We start from the raw sequence: 25,196 nt of genomic DNA, 5'->3' as shown, positions 1-25,196 counted from the left end.
GTTTAAGTGCTATATATAGTGTGTGGACAAGACTACAAACTCCGTAGATCTGTCTTTGACTAAGATGTAGCATGATTTAAAAAAAAATCCCAAACACCAGAACAACACCCCCCGCCGCCTTGTTTTGCAGCATACTGTCATCCGAAGTGCTGACACCATTCAGCCCTTACCATTGCTTTCTATTGCAGAACACCTGGAACAATTGCTCCAGGCCTCTCACGACCGAAGTCACTAACTGCACCCCAGTGTAAAGGTCAGCCTTGCAGCTTCGGAAGGTCAGTCTATTTTTATTGCCTAGAAATATGTTTTTAAAAAAGTGCTTCTCAATTTACAGTCACTGTGTCATACTGAGTTTGTTTTTTTGTTTTTTTTTTTTTTTTCTTCTCGAAGATGGTATATTTTGTGGAATTGGAAGGAGTCTGCAAAACAGTTTAGGCTTAACTATTTACTTCCAGCCATCCCATGCATACCCTTATAAGTGTATTTTACTGCAGGGTGTTTATCCAATTACAGTGCATTTAGGGAAAGTCCAAAGGTCTTGATATTCATGAAAACCCTTCCACTCATTTCAAACTGAAGTTTTTTTATCATTTAGTAGCTTTTCTCCTTTATTTTCTCTTTCACTTGCTCCTCCCTATGAAAATATCAAGAAATCTGTTTGTTCCTCATTACAGTTAATGTTTTTTGGTACTGTTGAGAAAGGTTTTCACATTGGTGTAGGTGAATATGTCAACTTGTATGCCCTTGACATATATTAGGTTTCCTAGACAGAATGGGGCAAAAAGGAAAAGCACCCCTGTGAGTGCAGTTCCCTTTAGATTCACCTCATCAAGGCTCATTCAGATATGATTCAGATGTGATACTTACAATCTGAGTTATTTCACATGTCTGTTTCCTGCCCAGTAGAATTCTCCCATTGTCCTTGTCTTTTCCAGCCCCCTGATTCTTGACTCAGCTTGTTGGCCTGTGTTCATATACAGGAGTGACCTGCACCTAGCAGAACCCTGGCTCTCCTGGCATGGTGGCTGTTTCCTCTGAATTGGGTGTGTCCCAGAAAAGATGAGACACCATAGGAATGGGAAATGCACAGAGCTTCAACAGTTGTGGAAGTCATATGGAAGGAACAAAACGAACTGAGGTAACTGAAAGAGATGTGGACCATCTTTTTTCTGAGGTCCTCTGCAAGCTTCAGTAGCTTGAAGTGACTGCAGTTGGTCTGCCACAGAGCCTTGCACAAATGTCTTTTCCCAGCTTGCTGTTGTCCTGTCACATACTGAAAATGGGCTGGGATTTAAAATTTCATGAGCTGCTTACATAGAGAGCAGCTCTAAGAGAGAGAGAGAGCAAATGATGCCTATGTAGCCAAGTCCTTTGTGTAAATAGTTATCCTAAAGTGCATATTGAATACTCTTTGAAAAGCAAGATAGGAACTAAAAGGGCATTATTGAAGGCAATTTCTCTCCTGTTACTGAGTTTTAAAATGTGGCTCTTTTGATTTCCTTACTCCATAGAGAAACTCACCCTACCCTTACTAGGTTTGCATTGGCACCTTTCCTCTATACTATGCATTGAGACAGATTTTGAAATGGAACCTGGTTTATGAAAAAGAATTTTTTTTTAGTGTCTTGGACAAGAATCATTATGAAACCAAGCCTGAGCCAGTTATTTTGACATCATTTGTGACTGTAGCTAAACCAGATGTCAACAGTGTAAATAAAGGACTTGATTCACTACACAGCAAAAAAGTTTCCTAGGTACTGTGATATCACTTAATAATTGGTAGAATTTATATATTTATAATCACTTAGTATAATTTCATTTGCTTTCAATTCAATGTTAAAAAAATACTGTTTCAAAGATAATGAATGTTGCAGGTCTTTTGATGAAGTGTAATCAGGAACAGAGCAGATTTCTCTAATCCTTTCTCCATCACTATCATCTCTTATGCTGGCCCATCCCTTACAGACTTTGGGTCTGTGTTCATTTAGCAGAGCAACTGAGCTCTGCTAAATGCTCAATTGAGCAGTTTTTCTCTATATGGAAGCCAGCAAAACAAGTGCTACCTTTGAGCATTGCATTTTTGTCTAGAACACAGCCAACAGCCAACACCAGCTGAGCATTTGCTACACTGGCATCTAAGGGGTGATTTTCACAGTGCCATTTAATCTTGTTTGCAGTTTCTCTGTGTGTGATTATGATAAACCACAGCAGGAAATGATCGATAGTTGCTTCAAAATAACAGTACATACCGTATCAATGTTAATCATCAGGAAATAATTTTGCAGCAGTTTCAAATCTACTCATCCTGGAATTCTTCAGTCCTTTTACATACACCTTCCTAGTGGTCCTCCTTTCTTTCCTCCTGTTTTGCAGCATAGTGTTACAGATCACTTATCCTAGTAGTGGTGTCAGTACACTTTGGGGAGCTTATCACTAGGTGTCACATCTCGCTAATGTCATATTGCTTATGCCTGTTTCAAAGGGTAAAAAGTACTCTTAAGTACTTCTAAAAGGTGAAAACAGTGTGGGAACTTGGAGTACTTACATAGTTTTTTATTTTTAGTAACAGAAAAATAGTTCCCCATAACAACAGTAAAAGCCAACTAGCACAGACTGAACTTAGCTGAACATCTAACTAAAACTAGAAGCAGATTCCTTTGGCCTGCACACAGGAAATAGGAGACTTTATAAAATTTAAAGTGAGCACATTTTTTCTCAGTGCTCTGCACTCATGCCCTGTAAATTCATGAAATAGCACTGTGTTATTGTTCCAACAATAAGAAGCTTAAGAGGTGTTGAGTCTTCTGTCAAGCTTTTGTTTTCTAATGGGGATTTCTCAACCAGAAATGCAAACTTGAAAGAAAGTTCCTTTCCTTTAAAAGTGTATCTCTGCAGTTTGTTTAAACTTCAGTTTTTTCTGAGTTAGATCTTTGCTATGCAGTAACTGAAAACAAGTGCTTTCTTAGACATTTACATGCTCAGCAGAAATTTGGATGTTCTTGGACATTAGAATCTAGTATTGAGTGAAAATATTCATGAGAACATTGATGTAATCACCCATAGTTTTTTTTTAAAATCTCTTCTAAATGGCTAAACAGATTGCAATAGCCTGGTGGGCAGTGAATAAATGAGAAGCTGGAATAAAAATGTCTGTTTAAGTCAGAAATCATAAGAGATGGAGAGGCTAGGACATTACCCTATTTAGTTTGTCCTTACTGGCCTTTCATGTAACAAAGTGTTTGACCTTTCAAAGATTAACATTTTGGATTTGTTTTCAATTCCAGTTTGGCCATTCTTTTACTGGGTGGCCTCAAACAATCAATGCTCTAACATCCATGGAAAGTTAATTTTTAATCGAGTTTAATTTTTAATAGAAAATTTTAAAATTCAATGCAAATATCTTTAAAGAGGACCATATAAAATGTCATTAAAGATAGCTTTTCACATAAGTGCTTAAGATACATTTGACTGTGCTTTAGCTAACAGCATCACATTAGTTTGATATTAATAATCTGCAAATGTGTGACTTGGCAAACAAAACTATCTGAATTATATTATTGTACCATTTAACTTAGTTAAGTTTAAAATTGATTCACATATACCTGGCCAATTTTTGTTGTAGAAGGAGAACTTATCATACCACTGTGCTGAACCACTTCTGTCTTCCTGTGAATTGTTCCATACAATACTAGTGAGATATGCTGAGATTTAAGACTTCAGTGGATCTATTCCTAAATGAACTGTAGCAATGTCTTATCAAGCACATCTATTTCCTCCTCAAAAAATAAATATTCAGAGTGTCTCTTGCACACTCCATCCCCTTTATGATGTTCCTTCCTAATATATCAAACCATACTGAGAATATCATGTATATTTTCCTGGTCCATTAAAATAATAATCCTTAAATTTTACCTAGATAGGTCTTTGAGTTCAAATGGTAACCAACTGATTTTTCTTTTCTGTTCTATATATTTGACCACTGATTTTTAAGCAAATAAATAATTACATTAAGTTATCTGAAAGCTAATATTAGGAATTGTAGTCCTGCTCTGTAATCTTTCAGCACAGGCAGAATTCAAGCCAGGGTAATTTGAACAGGCTAACATGGGGTAATACATTGCAGAAGGAAACTATTTCACCAAATGTATGAGTACCACAAGCATTTGTTTTAAAAGATATTAAACACAAGCAGGAAGAACAAGGAAGATGATATAAGAGAGGTTTGCACTAGAGTGCTACAAAGCTGGAATTCAGACTGGCAAATCCTTTGCTATACAGCAGTCAGACCACAAAAACATTTACAGTTCAACCATCTCCAAATGCTGCCAGAAAATAAAAGTCCTTAGTGTTTGTCTCATTGATATCATCAGGTCTTTTTGTCATCCATGAAATTAAGTTTAGGATTACTGATGAGTAGTAGTTTGCCCATTACTGGGGAGTGGTTCCTATGTGAACACTCAGAACCTAGGAATTACTATTATTTTGGGACCAACTGCTGCTGCTGGTCAGTTTTTATGAGTATCCTACCTCTGCACGAAGCACTGAGTCTCCATTTCAGCTGGAGGAAAGTGTCTCGTACAATAGAACAGCTTTGATATTTTGCTTCTGAGAAAGTTTGGAACTTCCTTGGAGGTACTGTCTTCCAAAGTGACCATGTACTAACCTGATTGTGCAGGAGGCAGCTTTCCATAGCCTGTCTGGACTGGGTCCCTTTACACCTTCCTTGATATTCTCTGCTTATCAATTGACGATTGCTGCTTATGGGACTTGAAAACCGGTATGAAACAATCTTCTCTCCCTTACTCTTCTCATAGCCCACAGAATTGAATATGCTTTTTACCAGCCCTATTACAGTCTGACCTGTTTATTTAGCTTTTGAAAGTCTCTGCAAACCTTTAGGTGAGACTTGCTAAAGTAAGAGATAAAGTCCCTGCAGCCCTTCCCATGGAGAGTACTCAAACATCATGGTTCTCCCACAGGGGCACTGGGCATGTACTAACTGGAATGTTGCTGCAACTGATGGTGCTGAGCATCATCCCTCCAGCAGGACTGCTTGTGTTTGAACCCAGAGCAACTGCAAAACCCACAGACATGCTGGGTCTGAACAAGGAATGCATTTAAAGCTATGAAGGAGTCAAATTAGGAGCTGCTGAGAAAAGGTGAAGAAATGGAAATGGGTTGTCTGAGAAAGGAATTCTGAGATGAGATGAAAAAGGGTAGGAAAATTAGTTCTTAATCCAAGTGAAAGGGCAAAGGAAAAAAAAGCTTGAGGGGGGAAGGGCAAAGGAGAAATTGAGATTGGCTGCCAAAGAAACTGATTGTGTGAGAGAACGTTGTACAAGATTTCAAGTAATCTTAGCTTGACATTATGAATTCTGTAATCAGGTCTAAAGTGCCTTACACTGAAGCACTTACAGGTCAATGCCTTTGCCAGCAAGCTCTTTGCTCCCTGTAAAGCAGAACAATAAAAACATATCACATCTTGCTGATATAATGAAATTAATAATTTATAAAAGCATCACAGCAATAGTCAGAAAATACAGAAACCTAATAAAGTTAATAATGCAGTACTTTCATCAGATAAAACTTGATAGTGTGCATTACACAAAGCACTGACCCACATCACTTGAATGGAATGAAATGATTTTACTGAAGTCCTTCATCAATTTATGTGTGTTGGGCACTGCACAAGTGAAGACTCTTAGAAAAGTGACAGGTTGTGTGTCTTTTTCTCATAACACCCACACAGACCTGCCTCAAATTGGTATCAGGGAACCAGTTTAAATATTTAGTGTCAGATTAGCGAGGAAGTACTTTAAAAAAATCTATTTAAGTCATAGTGGACCCATATTTTGGTAGAAAGCTATGGGGCATGGACTTCAGCTACTGTGTCAGAATAAAAATGCAAAACCAAAGCAGGTTTCTGTGCAGTCTTATTTGACTGACTGGCTACTGCCACCAGGTGGCTTGTTACAGTCATTGACTGAAAACTGTAAAATGCCTTTTACCTCTAGGTAAACAAGTATTTTCATTTAAATACGGTTTCAAGTCTAAATTTTATGTGTGACACAAAAAAATTCTAAAATTAATGTGATTAGTAAAGAATCAAAAAAATGCATGCAGTAGAAGGACATTTCTGAACATAAGGGGAATACTTTAATCTAATTTTTAAAATTAACAGTAAGTTGGTAAACCAGGTAAGTATGAAACAGTGCCAAAGCTTAAGGGAAACTAAATTATTAATTATGGAGAAAAAAATCTCATCTTACATTGTGACTTAATCACAATTTATTTCCTTTTAGATGGTCAGGATTGTTTCAATGACTCAACAGTCTCCTCTCTTTGGGAGGAAAAAACCCACCATATACAAAGTGATTTGGTAGGAAGAATTCTTCATATCTAAGATAAACATATTGCTATTAATTCCCTAATAAATCTTTAACTAAGACAATAATGCTGAAAGCTTGAAAAATCTTGAAATGCATGGTTTTGTATGTGTAGTTTACACAAGAGAGAGGTGAGTAAATATTGGTGCCAGGACTGTTCTCTTCAGAGAAAGCCTAGTATCCAGCAGGTATTTAGCCAACTCCAATGCACTTTTTCCAACATATTTCAGTATTTCAAAATAGGTATTGATAGTAACAAAAAATTCTTTGATACTGTTATCTATCATCAAAACAATCTGGTAGGGATGCAGCCTTTTTGCACATCACTCGATTTGAACTCCAGTGATGTTTTATGATGATAACTTGCCAGTAACATAGAGCTCAGTGCACATATATGAAACTTGAGCAAGGTCTGACCTAAAATGCCACAGTTTTACTGAATAGTTAGTGTAATACCTTAGAGGAAAGTTGATTAGAAGGAATTATATAGTAGCATGGGTTCTCTTCAATGGCTTATTGTTTTCCATATAACTTTGGGCTTAAAAAATAGAATAGCTATCAGTATAAACCTTGGACTGCACAATAGTTAATTTCCAAAATTATATATATTTACTTAATTGCTTTCTTGGTTCTTAAGCAAGAGAAATTCTCTTTTATATACTTGGAATGAAGTCTCCTCTATGAAATTCCTGTTGCTTTCAAAATTATAAGCTTTCACTTACTTCCTTAAGTGCCTATAATAAACCATGCAAAAATCCTCATCAGCTTCTTTTCATGTTAGATGTTGTTTCATTCGTTTGCCACTTGACGTCCTCATCCTCTGACATAGGCCAATAATAGGCTACACAGCTTTATCTCTCCAGGCTTGCAGAAGATTCAAACCCACCCCCACCCTCTATGTCTCTATCTCATTTGCTTAAGGTAGAACATCTGCTTTGAAATAAATACAGAACTGTTATGAACATACTAACAACAGTTGCAGTACACTTTACAAAGATGCAGCTGTGGACTTTTTATAGTTCATATACCCTAATGCATTCTGTTTACTTTATACTGGATATGACGCTTAACAAATTAGTAAGCACTACCCTTTCATAGAAACATTTTCATTAAGGCTGCAGAACTATTGATTTTACTATTTAAGGAGACTGGTGTGTTTGAAAAGAACCCTTACAGATTGAGGATTGCCAGTGCAGTAGTATGGGGACTTGTACCCAGTAGTTACAGAGTTGGTTTTTCTTCTCCCTGGTTCTCTTAGTGTTATCTTGGTTTTCTTGCTTTGCAGCTCTTTAGCAATAGCTAACATCTTTTGAAATAAGAGAAGCTATACAATGATAAGCAAAACAGTATTCCCTCCCTTACTCTCTTTACTTTTCACAGAAAAATGATTTTTTTCTTCTTAAACTCTGATTACCATTTCCAACAGAATTGTAGCTTGCATTTTCATCTCTCCTCGTGAGTCTTAATAATGAAATTACTTCCATATATACTTATATATATTATAGTGTTTCAGACATATATACCCCATTCTGTCAATGAGCCAAGACCCTAAAATAATATCTTAAAATATTTGTATATTAATTCCACTATACTCTGTGAAAGTTATGAACCTTAATATTGGCAAGAATACTGGTCCCTCTGGTCACCAGTTTTCTTACTGTAAATATATTTATGTATTATTTGTCTTACTAATAATGTATCTGTATTGGGTAAAAACACACAGGCACATAATAAAGCATGTATGTACTTAGGCCTGCAATTTTATCAAACTCTTTCATATATGGGAACTTTATGAATGTAGTTGTACACAGAATATTTTTTCCCCCCAGCTATGGGGAAATAGCCATATTTCACTTTTACTTCAAGCTATCGCTTATGCATTATGTTTCTTCAGTTACTGAACACTGAGTGAGATCTCAGCTTCCTAGTAACTCACATGAGCAAGATAACACAATTAACAATCAAATAATTTTTCTGATTAGGCAAAGTAATCCCTTACTGTTTTTAATGTTAAATATATTTTTTAATATGTTACCACAGGGTACCTCTGTAGCAGACACAGGGCTTGCAAGGGCCCCGTGGAGAACAGAGGCCTAAAGATAAAAAATGCCAAGTCATAGTGACTAAGGCAGAAGCCCCTCTCTCCCGTGTTCCAGACTCTAGCTTACCTTTCTGTGACCCCATAGGTAACTTTTCCCTAACCCTTGATATTGGACAATTTCTGATCCTTTCTAGCCCTCTATAAGGGGCTACTTTAGCCCATTCTGGTTAGAAGAACTGTGGCCGGAACCCTTCACGGACCTCCCAATAAACCATTGCTGTGGAACCCCAGGGCTGCCTTCTCTATCTCTCTCTCTCTTGCGGTCTGCTTGCCTGGAAGGCACTGCCTGCCAAAGCACATTTAGCAAGCTAAGAGCTGAAAACTATAAAAGAGCTGAGATCACTAAGAGCTGATATCACTTGAGCTTGCTAGAGGTTGCCTGAGGCTATTGAGGCTTGTGTATTCGGAGAGCTCAGTCTTCAAGGACTGAGCTACCTGGCCCGGAGCTCGCCTACGAGCCTGGGGCACACGGACTCTGCCAGAACCCAGCTATCCAGATATATACCTCTAAAGGTTAATGCTGCTTTTATGGAAACTGAGAAAAGAGTGAATACTACCCAGAGCATTTCCTAGTCTGTCCTATTTTAGTAGATAGTTATTAATTTTTAGAAAATATTACTAAATTAATAGTATTAAGATCTCTAGAACTGCTCAGAACTAGTAGTAAGCAACTGAATCACTATAGCTCTCCAGGAAATGTGTTTTTTAACACAAACACAATATTTCTATGCTGTGGGAGGGCAAAATTCCTGTTGAATTTCTAAGTAATCGTCTTTTTGTGTAACTTCATGAGCAATTGAGAACTTGGATTTAAACAATACAGAAGGCAGAGAAGCCTGTGTAAGCAATTGCAGTTTCTGCCAGCAAAGTCCCAGTTACAGCCAGTATTTATTTGCTTTCTTGATAAGAAAGGCCTGATTTTGCAAACCAGTATATGTGACCACCTTCCGGCCCACGAATAGCACCACTAATGAGTTCTGTAAGCTTTGACAAGGGCAATCTCTCAGTAAAACTCCAGCTGTTAACCAAGGACAGCTACCCAGACCGCCGGCGGCAGGAGGCTGTAAAGAAATGAGATGCCCTAACACCTTCCAGGGCCCCGGCTGTGGGGGGATCCCGGCTGTGGGGGGGATCCCAGCTGTGGGGGGGATCCCAGCTGTGGGGGGATCCCGGCTGTGGGGGATCCCGGCGGGCCCCACCTGGGGCGGGCACACGGAGCCTTCGCGGCTCCGCCCCGCGGCCGCCCCCGCAGGCAGGAAAGCGCCGCGGCCCCGGCGGAGGCTGGAGCTGATGAGAGGTTGTCTGCGTCTCTCTCCTCCCTTTTTTCTGCTGCTGCGGTGTCGGAGAGGAGAGTGAGGCTCCCTGGGGCAAGGGCGTGTGGGGAGTGGAGCTGCTCTAGCCTTTGTAGTGGTGCTTTGGTTAAACTGATGCCAGTGAGTGCTCAAAGTGGGTACTGCAAGCTTTTTGGAAAGTGTATTTGCTTAATAGAACATCTGCAGCGGGTATGAAGCAAAGTAAAATCTGGTGGCGTTTTTAGGGCACCGTGTATATGCTGCCTTTCATGCAAGATTTCTGAATTGCTTTAGAGACAACTCTTAAACCTGTGTGCCTTAATGAGTCAAGGTAAGCTATGGCTTATTTTATCTGAAAGCCATGCCACCCACGTTCCTCTGGTATTTTTTTTTGCTTCTTGTTGTGAGAATATTAGTTTTTTATTTTGTTTCTTTGTTAACGTGCATAGGAGGCGGCTCTATGATAACTGTGACAGTAAATGTGCTCATGCTGTAGTTTAAGTTACTTGTTGGGATAACAAACTATGTCTTTTTAGGTCGGTCTCCAACTTCGGGCTCTTCATATATATAAAAGTTTTTAAGGTTGGGGCCATGAAGATTGTATGCAGAACAGCTGCCCAAGTAAAATCATTAAAGCAAAAAAAATGAACAGGGCAAAATCCTTGCCTCCTGTTCATTCTTGGTGAGATATATGGAAAAAAGAGAAAGTTACCATATTTCAAACGTTGCTTATTCTTCTTCTAAAAGGAAATGTCTCTTTGATTGGGAGTAAATGTATAATGAGCTTTAAAATCATGCTGCAAATTTATGTCAACTAATACTTGGAGGAAGAAGGTATCAAAAGTTGGTTGTAGGTTCCCCCTGCCTGCCTGCCCTTAACTGCACCAGAAGATAATTAAGTAATTACTTTGTATGAACCTCTTTGAGGTCTGGGGAAATGTCTGAAAAAGCAAAGGAAGCTGCAGTGTCAGTGTTTCATTACAGCTTCATGCATTTCAGCTGAAGTGTAGGAAAGCTGTATAAAATATGTGCCTGAAGTAAAGATGCTCTCACAAACCTTATATTTTTTGTGTGTGTACTGTTTCTTTTTTCAGACAAGCTTCCTGGGTACGGTAAAGGTTAATACAGTTAGATGCAAAGCAAATAGAAGATATTACGAAGTCATATAAATTGTTTTATACAAGTAGAGAGCCAATGGCAGTTTTACTCAGGCTTCGTCACTGTAACAGAAGGACTGGCTGTACAGTAAGTACCTACACTCAAAGGGTTACAAAAAAGAATTTTGAAACACATATGCCCTTGAAATTCTCTTTCCTTGAAAGAACACAATGCTGAGGTGTGTATTTTTTGTGTGCATGGGGGCTCTGTGTGTTTATAGTTTAAAAGTAATGAATTATTATGAATATGTTTTCTTCCGTGCTCAGTCCAGCTGTCATGATATGACCACCTTTAACTTTAAGAGGCCAACCCGAGCTCTTTTTATGAATTGAGAGAGAGGGTGACTCTTGGACAGCAGCACTGTCTTCTTTCCCTTTGTAGGGGTTTATTTCTAAAGGAATGTGTCATAAAGCCCTTATATTAATATAGCTTATTCAATTTCAGGTGATTCTTTCTTTTTTGTTTGCTTTCTTGTCTGCTCAGGAGATGTTTCTGTCACTGGTAGTTTTGTACCTTTGAGCTGGCAGCATGTTGCCTTGACTGTTGTCTCATCTCTTCCTCCTCTCTGAAGTTAGTTTTAGAATTCACACTAGGCAGCTAATGAAGTTAAATAGCTCGAAGAAGATAAGTTCTATGAAGAGATCCTGAGTTGGAGTGTGAGCATTGTGCTCATGAGCTATTAGGCTACCAGGGCCACCTGCAGGTGCTGTAGGAGTTGTTTTCAGCACAGGAAGAAGTAACTTACTGCTCTCTGTTTACCCAAATATTTTTCAGATTTTGATTTTTTTTTTTAAATTCTAATCTCTACTTAGTCTTTTTCTTCTGCCAGTTTTTGAGTCAATTGAATCTGACAAGAATGTTTTTTGTTTCCTTTACATCCCTACCACATCCTCTGCTGTTTAAAGCAGAATGCTACTCTTATTCCTGTCTCTGTGATATGCAGCCTTATCTCTTCTTGTTTTGAAATTTTCTCTGGTACATGTAATTGTACTGAACCTTAGTCTTTAGCTTTCTATAGTTGTCTTTAACTTATGAATAGAAAATCAATTAGATGTAAACTTTTGACAGTTTGAACAAGTTTTTGAACTAGAAGGAAATACTTGAACTAGACATAAAGATATTATCATAATGTTATCTTGAATGTTTGGGAGGAGTTGAGTGTTGAGAGAGACTAGAATTTTCTAGTTCTTGCAACCTAACTGTTCAACACACTGTTACCTCTGATTTTCTTCTGTTTAGTGGTGTTAAGTTGCTGAGGAGCCCCTATGTTGAAGTACTAATATAGCATTGCCTTGGAAATTGTGGATTTCCCTGTATGAGAACTTCAGAAGAGTTCATGTTGATGACTCCTATGGTGTAAGATAATGATATGCCTTGTCTTCATTTGACTGCTTTTTAGGTATCAAGAGTTCAGTCTGAAATGGCTCTGTGTGTTTATCTTCAGGTCCATCCATGCTGTCAGGGAACTTCAAAACCTGATACATCTTATCACTTGCTGCAAAAATGGGCGTGGCCCTTCCAGAAGGCAGACCAACTTGCCTGGTCTGTGTTCCCCCAGAGCAGATAACTCACTTCTTTCTTTGTGCCTAGGACTGAAAGAAAGTTTCTCTCTGTTCCCTTGCCTTTTGGATGTGGAAATGCTATCTTTTGTTGGCCTTGGTGTTCTGTAAACCACAGTACAGCTGCAAGCCCTGCATGCTACTGGAGCAGCAAAACCATTGCTGCAGCTTTTATGAAAACAGTATTGTGGTGGGGCAAAACATTGTATGGTGAAAGCTAAGGTTAGGGGTTCATATAATTGTTTCAGGATCTGGGGTCCTACTGTCCCTTGTCTTTCATGAATGCTGTTCCCTTGACAAGAGTGTGACAAGCCAAATCTGTTGTTTGACTAATTGTCTAGAGGTCCAATATCCAAAAGGAAGAGTTCAAAGGAGAAATCTTGTGCTTGTCTGCAACAAACATGCATATTTCTTTGTCTAAATCTTTATACCAAATTCTCACTTTTGCATGTGTAAAATTTATTTCTGGCCTTTGGCAACTTTAGTTTCCCTGCAGAAAGAAGAACTTGTTACTGGGGAATTATTTGTCATATGTGAAGAAATAGACACGGGTTGTGGAAATAAAAGGCAATCTGTAATGATGCAAAATTTGAAGCTATGATTAATAAAAATGGGCTTGATATTAGCTGTGTAGTTCCTCAGTACTGTTGACCTTTATATATGTGTGAAGCAAATTTTAAGACCTGTCTTTCCTATGCAGATGTTTAAGGAACTTGATTTTTTTTTTTGAGAGAGAGAACAGGAGAGGGATTGGCAAAAGACATTTTAAAAGAAAAGTGCTGTCAAAATGCATGGAGGGGTATAATCCATCCAGTGAATGGAGGAATCCATTGACAGCCTGTAGATGGCCTGAATTATGGTATCTGAACATTCTAACAAAGTCTGGCAGTTATCAGAAGCAGAAGTTATTCAGAAGCTGGGAGTGGTGTCTCCTCTTGAATGCTTTTTTTGAACATGGTTTTGTATTCTGCCATTCAACTGATTTCTAAGGAGAAGTGGTTACATATAATGTAAATATTTGTTGTGTTTAATTGCCTCTAAATTTTATTTTATACAGATGGAGCTGCCTGGTTTTGCTGTTGCTGTTTGGATGTTTGTTTGCCTCCATGCATCTGTGGTTGGCTATCCAAATGGAAGAGTAAGAGAAGCCTGTACTAGCATGGTACCCTGTCATGGTAGCTCTCCTCAGCTGTCACCTGAGCATACCATTACAGTGAATGGGACTGAATTTAAACCAGGGGACAGCATAGAAGGTATTGTGTCAGTTGCAGCTGAAGAGTTTAATTTATTGTTGCTTTGTATTATAGCATGTCTTTCCTCAGTTTTCTATACAGGATTTATCTAAGCAGTTGACTCTTGTTTAGGTAATCCATTAACCATTATTCAGTACTTGTAAAATGAGTGTCTGGTAGTCATTGTTGAAATACGTCCTTCTTCCTCTGGAGTAGAGTTAAACTTCCTTATTCTTCTCCTTGCTTTAGTTCATCTGTCTGGACCAGATTTTGAAGGATTTTTCATACAAGCCCGGGATGCAGAACACCTGGATAGCCCTGCAGTTGGTTCTTTTGTGTTAGCTGACCGGAGACATTCTCAGCTGCTGACATGTGGTCGTACCAAGGTAGAGTCCAGTGCAGTACAATTACTTAGTGGGCACTGAGGGGCTTGTTCTGTCTCTTCATCCTCTTGCTGTTGAAAAGTGAAGCGTTTCCTTACTAAGGAAACCTCACTGTTTCTGTATAAATGCTTCATGGACCTCTAGCTCATTGCTGGAGTCTTCCGGATTGAAAGTCCTTCCTTTTCATCTTGAAGTTTGTTAGTATGAGTAAGTTGCTGTGCTGCACCTCACCTGAGCTAGTCATGGCTGGGGAAAAGCCAGTTGCACTGGGGTAGTGCAGTGTAACTGCAGTGTCTCTGTGGGATTTAGCTGCAGCCTCTACTGACTGTGTTAAGTTACAAAATGTGTATCCACTGTGTAATTCTTGATATATGTGTGCTTTCAGAATTCAGCTGTCAGTCACACAAGTAAAGCAAAAAAGAAAGACATAAAAGTTTATTGGATTGCTCCTGAAGATGCTCCAAAACATGTACAGTTTCTGTAAGTAAACCTAGTATGGATTCTAATTTATTAAAATGCAGACAAGGTAAACCTGTACCATTGTCTGTCAAATATTGTCCAGCAGCTGAAAAGCCCTTGGGTCCAGTGACCTGAAAAGTCAACATCCCGTACTTGCTGCAGAGTCTGTGTTAATGCAGACACATTTTTAGGAAGAACTTGAAGGTGATTTTTTTCTTTGCTTTCCTTTTTTTTTTTTTTTTTTTCTTTTTTTCTCCCAGGGAGAGTATAAGGGGATTTGAAGATTGGTTTCTTTAGTCTTTCTAGCTACCTTCTCACTTCTCATACCTGCAATATACACTTAAGAATCTTTCTCTTTGCTGTACCTAACTAAGTGGTATGTATACTCTCCTGTTACACTACTAGCTTTTTCTGAACTACAGGATAAAAGCAGTGCAACTCTTGTCTGAAGTTCTAATCTATGCCATAGGCATGAATGTTTCTTATATTCACTGTAGCATGTGATATTATGTTTTAAAATTCTTTTTCTAAGATTTAAGATACTTTACTATTTCAATCCCTAAGATGGTAGAGGTCTCCATGGAGATGAGAGTTTTACAAATAACTTCTGTGAACTATAGATTATTTTCCTTTTTGGTTTAAAGTAGCAGCCAACTATAAAAATATACAGTAATGACTCTGTGTGTGTTGTGTTTTTTAAGAGCCACAGTTGTGAAGAAATACAGGATTTTCTGGGTAAAAATTCCAGGTCCCATTGTTTCTCAGCCTGATGTGCTGTCCCCAACACCACCTTTGCATGCAACATCAGAGCCTATGTCAACTTCACACCCAGCTTCCTACATATCAAAGCCAGTAAGTAATGATTAAAGCTAAATCAGGCAATCTTTAATGCTTGTGATGAATGGAATTTAATGAGATGACATTGATACAGCCTGTTAACAGAAAAGGAGAGATGATGGATGAGTAACTTTGATATCTAAGGCTAAGAACATAACAGCTACCTTTAGGTGAGTTGCCTGAACTTTGCAGGGTCAAATGTTCTCATGCTGCACACAGGTGAGAAGATTAACAGAAAATTTAGAAAATAATGATCAGAAAATATTATGCATACTTCTCATAAGAGATGAGAAAAGACTTAATCTGGTCTTGACTAATAACTTCCTATTTAGCAACTGCAGGCTGAGAAGCTTTCCTTTCTGAGTTCATCTGTGTTACTGCCTTTTGTTGCAGAGTCTTGAATGAATCGAGCAAGCATTGCTATTTGATCCAGGATAACTGTGGCTTATAGTCAATGTATTTTCTCAATGTGTATCAGTGGAGTTTCTACTTTAAAAAGCAAGCATAAGGCTGTAGTACCCGTATTTTCTTTCTCATCTTACAGCTGATGCTACCTCTCAAATATTAGACCAGAGGAAGTTGTTTTTTCTGAAGTTCTTGCTGACTTTTCAAAATTATTAGATTGTAATGTCTTTAAAGGAAAATTCAACTCAAATTTATCTTGGAATTCATCATTTTACTTAGTAGTCCTAGGGTAGTTTTAGACATAGATTAAGAGATGGGTGTGTAGACACATGATGTTGTTCCTTGTATGCTTTTTTCCACCATGGGTAAAAAGGAGGACGAGAATGGAAACTCTCATTGCTCACAACTTGTTTGTTTGCTTAATTGTTTAGTTTAGTGCATCAGGTTGTGGAATTACGAAGTTCTGCATTAGGAACCCTACAAATTGTGATCCTGGGAGTGCTTCATGTTTTTTTCTATCCTTCCAACAAGAGGGGAGTTCAGTTTTTATTGAAATGAGTGGTCCAAGTGAAGGATATTTAGCATTTGCATTTTCCCAGGACCAGTGGATGGTGAGTGTTTTGTTTTATTTTCCATTGTTGCTTTTGTGATGTTAGTGAAGTTTGAATCGAAATGCATATGGAAAATGGAAATACTGTCGGATATCACACAAAGTCTGACTCTCCCATAGTGCTAAAGCACAGGTTGTTTCTTATGGGTGACTATTCACTTTTAGCTTAGGACTGAGTAACTGCAGTAGAATTTCCCTATAGATATCTCTTACGGTAGAATTCAGCCTGTCTGAAATTCCTGGTTAAATCAGTCTCTATCTATCCAAAAAATTTTACCTCTCTGAAACTGAGTTGTTCAGAAAACCATTTGCATTTGATCCTTGAATGTTACTCCTATACAAACAGTCTTAAAAATGTGGTTCCTCAGTAGTAATACTGATGTGGTCGGAAAATGGGGAATAACAGCTTGATAACTAGAATAATCTCTCTGGTCTTGCTGCCTATATTAAATCAAAGACATTTTGGAGACTGCCAGTGGTGGTTTTTTATTGGGCTATAGGTATTTTTCTTTTCAACTCTGCAGGGTGGTGATGATGCTTATCTGTGTGTTAATGTGGATCACCGCATTCACGTGAGCACTGCCCATCTGAAGGAGCGAAGCCATCCTCTCTTGGATGCGGAGGTATGTTTTAAAACAACTCAGACACTTCCACAGGTGTACCTTTGAAGTAAGGCATGCTGCTGCTTTGTACTTTGGTTTTGCACAGCAGGTGTTAATACTGAGGTGGATCCATAATTCTCTAAGGTGAGATTCCTTGGGCTCTTACTTCCTAGTAAGTGTTAACTTTTGAAGTCTTTATTTAATTTGTAAAGCTAGTCATATAATGGGAACTTAGTCTTTTTAGAAACTTTGTCCCTATTATTAGTCTATCCCTTTGCTCGAACTGCAGCTGCAGCTGGTATATCCTGAGTTAAACATTGTTATAGGCTGTAAAAATTAGTGATAAGTTCAAACCCTAAGTTGCTATGTTGACTTACTGACATACCTCTTGTGTGCCAATTCAGAGGGGATCCCCTTTCCCTGGATAATTTACATTTTTACTTTATATATCAGTGACACTTGTGTCTTTTGCAGGGTTACTCTGAAGCCAATTACTCAGCCAGTCTGAAAACACTGGGTATTAATATCTCCCATTTTACAGAATGCCCTTGAAGATGTGTCGTGGAGGCTTGCGGATGGTGTTCTTCAATGTTCTTTCAGAAGGGGGATTCGTCTTCCTGCTTATAAGGGGAGATTTAATCTGGATACCAGTTACTACATCTTTCTGGCAGATGGGGAAGCTAGTGAAGGTAAACTTGACTTAGATATGGTTGCTTTTCTTTTAACAGCTCCAGATGAGTTAGTAACCCTTCTGTGAGAAATGGCTTAGATGAGAATTGGTGTCTGAACTAAGGTTTCCAAGCTTGAGGCCTTTAATTCAATAACCTTTACTGCTTCTCTGGATCATGGGTTTCCTTGTGGAAGTTATTGCTCATATATGCGTTGTATTTTCTGTAGCTGGGTGAGTTGTATTTTGCGCATTAGGTGTGCAGGATGGCTTAGATGATGTAAGGTTCTTAGCATATTGTGTGTTAGCTTGTATGATTATGTGCAGTGGTCACAACAGGGCTTGAATTATTGAATGAGGAATGGGCACACAAGTGCAGTGGCTTTCATTAGCAAGAAATAAATCACTTTGTCACTTCTCAGGTGGACTCATATACAAACATCGCCGTCAGCCCCTGGTCACCAATGGACCGTACAATGTCACAGGCCTTCCTCAGGATATTGGAGGTTCCCGGGCCCCACGGCTTATCAAGGCTCATGGTAAGCTGCAGTTTCTAGCTTTGTCTCCCAGTTCTAGAGTTGCTGAGACTGGAGAGTTATATTGCAGGGTTATTCCCTCTTGTGTTTCTGGCATTTGCATTGTATATTCTGTGGGCTAGCAAGATCTCATACTCTGGTGGCAGAGCGAAGTTCCTGATTTTTTTTGTTTCAAAAACAGTGTTGGAAGATTCTTTTTGCCCAGGAAAATGAACCCACCATTGCCTTTCCCCTTAAATTTAAAACTGGGACTTGTTTATCTCTTTCTCTCTATTTCAAGTTGTTGTAGTTGCATTTTCGGTTTAGTTCTATTTGAAATGAGAAACAACTTCAGTGGCTCCAGACTGCCAGTTGAGGGAATGGGAATTTTTTTCTCCCACACTACTGGACTTCAGTACAGGTCCATGATCGAACTGCCACTCATTCTTTGTCACACAGATTTTAGCAGTGTCATCTTTCATTCTCTGATGTCTGAGTTGGTGATAGAATGATTTCTCACACTTTGTTCGTACTGGTGAATTAGCATGTGTGAAATGTGCAGTAGCCAAAGCTGCTCTGTTCTGTTGTGTGGGAAAAGTCTGATTATCTTTTGCATAGATGTTTCTGTTTTCTAGCAAGATAAAGGCTATAAAGCCTGAGTCAGGTGATGTATTTTTAATTATTGGTCAATTCTAACCATGTGCATATGGACTAAACAATTACATAGTCTTGGAAGTTGTAGTCATGTGCACTTAAGTTAGCTATCATTTACCTTGTTGGGTTGGTTTTTTGTTTGTTTTTCTTATTTTTCAGGTGCACTAATGTTTGTTGCTTGGATTACCACAGTTAGTATTGGGGTTATTGTTGCACGATTCTTCAAACCTGTCTGGAATCACTCATTCCTATTTGGAAAGGAGTTGTGGTTTCAGGTGGGCAAAATCTCCACATATCTCCAGCTGTATTTTCTAGCACAATTGCAAGCAGAATTATAAACCTACTAGATCCAAGAAATAGATTAAACATGCTATAATCTTATAAAGTGGGACAATTAAAAATCTGAAGTTCACCTACTTTACTAGTAAATGTTAAGTCTAAAGGGGGGATTAAGGTTATCTTTTAACTGTAGGTCTGCTTAATGTCTTTTAGTGATGTATTAATTGTAGAGTTTCTAAAAGCAAATTTAACATTTCTAGGTGCATCGAATGCTTATGTTGACCACAGTCATGCTTACAAGCATTTCTTTTGTGTTGCCTTTTGTATACCGAGGTGGTTGGAGCCAAGTAAGTGTGTATTTTTTGTCTTGTTTGTTAACTGAAAGGTAAAGGTGGGACTAAAAGAATGAGGAAGTCCACTGCCAGCTATTATGACTATTTCTAACCAAATTTCTGTAAAAGCTGTTCTTAAGTAGGCTGATTTCAAATTCTGGCAACCCAGAAGAGGAATTTTGTCTCCTTTAAACTACAGCTGAAAAATTTTGGTGTTTTCCTTTCTTCTTCTTTCTCCTAAATAACTTCTGTGCTCACAGGTTTTTTTATGTACTGTTTTGGTCTTAAACAATATGATCTTGGGAGGGGAGTAAGGATGTGATGGCTGACATTAGCATGGTAAATCTGCTGGGAAGGAGGGTTTTTGTGAACTTAGACATAATAGTGAGTGATAAGCTTAGTCTGGAGCAGTAGCTAGATAGAGGTTGTATACCTGTTGCTGTCACCTGTATTCTGTTTGATGCAAGGTCACATCAAAAGTTGCAAAGTCTAGAGAGTATCTGAATTCAAGGTGGAATAATATGGTCATCACAGGTGTGAGCTAGGGAAACTGAATAAAATGGTTTTGGGTGAAAGAGAAGACCAGTGCTGGGATGAGTTATAAAATAGGCCTATCCTGGAGACACAGGATTGAGGTTGGAGAGCTTGGACTACGGTTTCTATAGTCATGTTAGTCTGCTCTTCAGCTGGTAGAATTTCTCAATATAGCAAAAATGTGGGACAAGCCCTGAGTGGACATACCAGTGTGCCTGCTACCAAGGCAAACGATCTCCATCTGGCTGCAGAGCTGTTTGTGTCCCATTGCTTCTGCCAGTGCTGCTCCATTGTAACTTACTAATACAAGAACAAATACAATTTGCAACTTTCTGGTGTCTTTTCTCTCTCTTTATATAGATATGATATTTAAGAAAAAATGTCCTCTGTTTAGCAAGCAGGTTTTCATCCTTATCTTGGCTGTGCAGTGATGGCTTTGACAATCTTTCAACCACTGATGGCAGGTTTCAGACCATCTCGTCACGCACCAAGGTACAACTGACTCATTAAAATACTGCCACAGGAATTAAATGTGACTGTTTCTTTAAACATTCTTTTTACAATGGAAAGTTTTTACAGTTTGAGAGTAAAAGATGTTCTTTGATTTCTGACCCCTTCCCCCAATGGTGTAATCAATAAAATGTGTTTCATTGTTTTACAGAAGGCAGCTGTTTAACTGGTTTCACTGGAGTACTGGTACAACAGCTAGAATATTAGCTGGTGAGTAGAAGTAACTAACTCCCATTTAACTGATTTAAAGAAGCTTTGCCCTTTGTCTGGGCTGTTGTTCATTTAAAACATCTATGTACATCCAGTCCAGGCAGGAAGGTACTTTTTCTTGGCCATCTTTTTTGTGAGTTTTAAGGGGCCATTGGCTGCAACTTAGAGAAAAAGTGACTTTAAACCCAAAGGAATTACTGGCAAATCTGAAATTCCTCTGTAATGAGGGCCTGTCCTTATCTTCATAATTTCTTTTTGTCTTGGAAGAGATGAGAATAGTGTTCTTATAGTAGCAGAGTTCAATGTTATTGAATGGGAGTCAGGAATTTCACTAACAGATCCAGAAGCTGGGTTTAATTCTAATAATAGAGGCAAGCTTCCACAGCAGCCTTAAGCACTAATATTGTGGTGACTGGTGACTACCAAAAAAGCCCAAAATAACCTCCTATCCCCCCCACAAAAAACCGTCAACAACCTTCAGTTGTGTGAACTCCTTTAACATCATTCCTCAAGCAGTTTTAGGTAATTCATGGGAAATCTATTTTAAAAGCATTGATAGAATTTTTAAAGCACACTGGCACAACATTCTTATTGGGTTTTTTATCTTGTTTTTATTGAATAGTTGTGACTATGTTCTTGGGAATGGATCTGCCAGCACTTGACCTGCCTGACCCATGGGACACCTATGCAATGATTGGCTTTGTAGCTTGGCATGTTGGTACTGATGTTCTTCTGGAAATACACAGCTACTGTCTCGTTCGTAAAGGTACACACCAGCAAAGCTCCTGCTGGCTCCTTGCTTGCTCAGAATGAAACCAGTGTGGATGTAATTTCAGGAGGTATTCTTTGGCCTCTAACTGCTGAAAGGGAGTAACTCTTTAGTAGTGTCCTATATTCTGTAGACAAATGAATATGGAAGAAAACCAGTTTTTAAGACAAAAGTGTTCTAGAAGAGTGGGGTTTGTGCCATTTTTAATAGTAGCTTCTCATTTCTCAAAGCACAGTTCATAGAGGGCTAAAATGTGCAGACTGAAATATGTAAATATTTTCTGAGACTCTATTACTTTTTGCCATAATTTTGATCCCAGGTGGGTATGTTAAGTCCAGATTAATTAATGCAGATTTAATCTTCATTTAATTGTTAAAAAATTACTGTTATTACAGGAGCAAGCTTGAATGCTTGCCATTTTCATTGACTGGGTAAGGAATATAAAATCCTGACTCCAATATGTCTAGGGAAGAGATGGGTAGTAACTTCATTAGAAATTGTTATCTTCACTGGCTGGTGTCACAGAGAGGGGGTGACTGCACATGTGAATGACCTGGGTCTAAGGCTGAGATGCAACAGCTGCAGAGCTGAAGAAGTGTGATTAATTAAGAGTCTGTGTAAGGTGGCATGTGGAGAAGGAGTGATTATAAAAGATGTGAATTTAAATTTAACTGCAGTAATTACTTCCTAGAAATAGGGAAAATTAACCTGAAATATTTGGACAGTGAGTGCTCTCATGTTGGCTAATGAAAATACTTCTTATGAAATCCAGTTATCTTAAAATATAAAAAGAAAAGGTGTTAGTTCAAAACTCAGTGTTTTGATTATTCAGTCTAGCAAAAGACAAAATGTTTTTTGACATCAGTGTTCAGAATTTACGTTTTGTAGGTCAGCACCAGTATAATTTTTCATTTGTGCTGTGACTGTGATAGTAACAGGTCCTGAAATGTCGAATGAAACTCCCAAGTCCTTTTCAGATTTGATGGTATGCAAGACTTAGTCACAGGATCAACACTTCTGCGGTATAAAAATCAACCCCCCCTTCCTCTTAAAGGGCAGACTTGACTTCTGTTTTTCTTCCCATGAACAGTTGAAGTGATAGAGGATGACAGAGTACAGATACTGCAGTCACTCACATCTGCAGAAGCAGAGGTGAGTTGCAATTTGGTAACCAACTACTGTGAAATGGGATGATTCTTCATTTAAACCATCAAAAAGACTAACTGTTCACTGACTTTTCTTCCCCTTGTCTTGCAGGGTCGTCTGTTTAAACAGATTGTGTTAACCATCTATGTCTGTGGAAATGTAGTATTCCTTGTTGCCTTCCTGATAGCAATCAACCAAGTATGAAATAAGTATTTGAGAATTTTGTGACAAAATACTGTGCAGTTGAAAAATCTGCAAGGAATACTTTTTACTATAACTTTTTTTTCCACATGGTCCTGAAGATGTAATTGAAGAAGAGCAACAGCACATGTATGTCATGCTCAGTGTTAGGGAGATCTGGAACTCAAATCTAGAGGGAAATCCTGCAGTCCTACAAAAGCTGTCTTCTGATGGGACTTTTAATGGGAACCTTTGCCTGAGTAAGGAATGAAATCTCTATTTTTTTAAACACACTAGTTGACTTGATTGAAGCTTGAGGTGAAAAGAAGACTGAGAAGATGTGACGAAAATATGATTTGGGTAGTCATTTCCCTAAACATCTTGTGAATATTATTGGGGGAACTGGTAAGATATGACTGGTCTGGATTAATCTGTCCCCTTTACTGTGTTCTAATATATGATATGCCAGCTTCCTGCTCTTGACAGTTTTCTGCATAAAGAAACCCCCAACCAAACGAACCTCAAAACTTAGTGAAATGTTGTCACAAATGCAGGTTGATGAATGAACTAAATAGGTAAAAGTAAAATGTAAAAAGCACTGTCTGCTCTTAGAGAACTTGAGTACTTTAGTAAAAACACCATTTGCCTTACTCAAAATACTGTTCTGTCTTCTAAATCATAAATAGAAAACATGTTTGCAATATAAATGCATTAAAACTTATAGTAACTTATCTAAAACTCAAACTAGGAAGAACCTAGCTCTGTTTATGGATTTCTGTTTTACTGTATTTGGTTGCTTGAGGCTTCTGAATTACTTAACTGCATAAATAAGATGGATTTATGCCAACTGATGCTTTAATGGAAGTGAAAATACTTGCTCTGGAATGTTGTAGTTGTATTTGTGCTATTGAGAAAAACATAAATTGGGAGCTAGGTTGACTTCAGGAAAAGCAGCTTCTGTTAATGTTAAGTGAGAGTCCTTTGAGCTGTCATATCTAGAAGACAGAACTATAAAAATTCTATAGCAACACTATTCTGAAAGAATATTGGAGGGCAATTTTTTAGTCAACAAAAGGTTTCTCCAAATAGATGAACTAGGTACAGAGACTAAAAAGAGACTATATTGTTTCACATTTTTGGTTCATGGTTTGCCTAAGTATGGAAGGATACTCTTGAAACGGCATTTCGGAAACGAAACCTTAATATGCTTTGAAGTTGTATTTTGTGGCTCTGAACAGCTTGCTCCCACACATCTTCATTTTTCTTACTGAAAAGTATTGATTTTTAGTTGAAACAATTCAAGGTATGTTTTTCGGGTAGGCATACTAAGCTAGCTGGGAATTAAGATGTTGGGAGGATTGGATAAAAGAGTGGGGCCTGACTTGGTATAGACTTTTACAGCAAAATCTCTACAAGTGTGGCCAGATCTAAAATACTTGTAGGTGTGGTTCAGGTGACCAAAACTGTCTGGTTCTGTCTCTTCTCCACCTTCCCAAGTCCATAAGTGCAGCCTGTTGCATGGACAGGTAATACTCAGGAAGCTGCATGTTTGTTTGTCATCAGTGATCTTTTTGGCTGCTCAGATATCTGATTTAGTCATAAGGGCATTTATGGAACTGGGATTAATCCCTTTGTCAGCAGCAGCTGACTGTGAATGAGTCCAGGTTGAATTATCTCCCTTAGGAAAGTCATGTGCAGACTGGCAAAGACGGACTACGAAGAAATGAGTCACAACCCAGGCTGAAGGACAAGGAGCACGGGGTCAGCTGGGTGGGTGTGAGGTTTTTTTTAGAGAACTCTGATCTCAAAAAGCCTGAGAATCTCAGGCTCATCTACTGCTAAAGTTTTGTGGGACTCTTTCATCTACTGTGAATTTATAGAAGAAAAATCACTCAACCTGGGCATGATTGTCGGCTTTTTAAGTTAAGGTTAATGCCAGATTCTTTCTATAATAGCTGTACTGAGGGTTGTTTCATTTACATGTGACAATGAACATGGGTTTTAAAACATGAATGTAAATATCTCAATAAAAGTTCTTGTCCCTTTTAGTAATGTGAAAATGCTCTCAAAAGAAAACTGGAAAAGTCTTGCCTAGGAGCAAAATGGATTGTCTGTTTGTTTGTAGATGTTGTTTTATAAATTACAGCTATGTAATCCTTCTGGAGAAACTACTTTTGAAATTGAATGTTAAAATAGTTTCCCTTTTTAAAGCAGTTTCTTTTCCTCAAGAAAAAAAGTTTCCTTGTTCCACATCGAATACAACTTTTAAATGGGCAAAACTATCAGTTGTTCTGGATAAATTTTTTCTTCCCACTGCTTGCAGTATTGTCTAGTTTCTTATGGGATCTCTTATGTACAATATTGTAACTTAATTGA

General features: G+C 38.3%; 1 protein-coding gene across 3 annotated transcripts; it reads left to right on the top strand.

The window, feature by feature from the left end:
- Positions 1–38: 38 nt before the first annotated feature.
- On the top strand, positions 39–24,988 carry FRRS1 (ferric chelate reductase 1). 3 transcript variants are annotated; one of them, XM_059854319.1, is made up of 18 exons: positions 39–275; positions 981–1,138; positions 10,874–11,024; positions 13,554–13,749; positions 13,978–14,114; positions 14,497–14,591; positions 15,272–15,422; positions 16,244–16,423; positions 16,947–17,045; positions 17,566–17,713; positions 18,114–18,230; positions 19,020–19,135; positions 19,400–19,486; positions 20,400–20,497; positions 20,667–20,725; positions 21,348–21,491; positions 22,585–22,646; positions 22,752–24,988. In XM_059854319.1, the coding sequence occupies exons 3-18, from the start codon at positions 10,974–10,976 to the stop codon at positions 22,842–22,844; spliced, it is 1,833 nt and encodes a 610-aa protein (XP_059710302.1). In that variant the 5' UTR covers positions 39–275; positions 981–1,138; positions 10,874–10,973; the 3' UTR covers positions 22,845–24,988. The 3 variants fall into 3 exon arrangements, with proteins under 3 accessions (XP_059710302.1, XP_059710304.1, XP_059710303.1); XM_059854321.1 differs by lacking the exon at positions 981–1,138; XM_059854320.1 differs by lacking the exons at positions 39–275; positions 981–1,138 and adding an exon at positions 9,746–10,110.
- Positions 24,989–25,196: the final 208 nt, after the last annotated feature.

Source organism: Haemorhous mexicanus, chromosome 9 (assembly GCF_027477595.1).
Source record: "Haemorhous mexicanus isolate bHaeMex1 chromosome 9, bHaeMex1.pri, whole genome shotgun sequence".
In the NCBI taxonomy this organism is placed as follows: Eukaryota; Metazoa; Chordata; class Aves; order Passeriformes; family Fringillidae; genus Haemorhous; species Haemorhous mexicanus.
The sequence above is the reverse complement of the archived record's forward strand: the minus strand, read 5'-3'. Positions and strand labels throughout refer to the sequence as shown.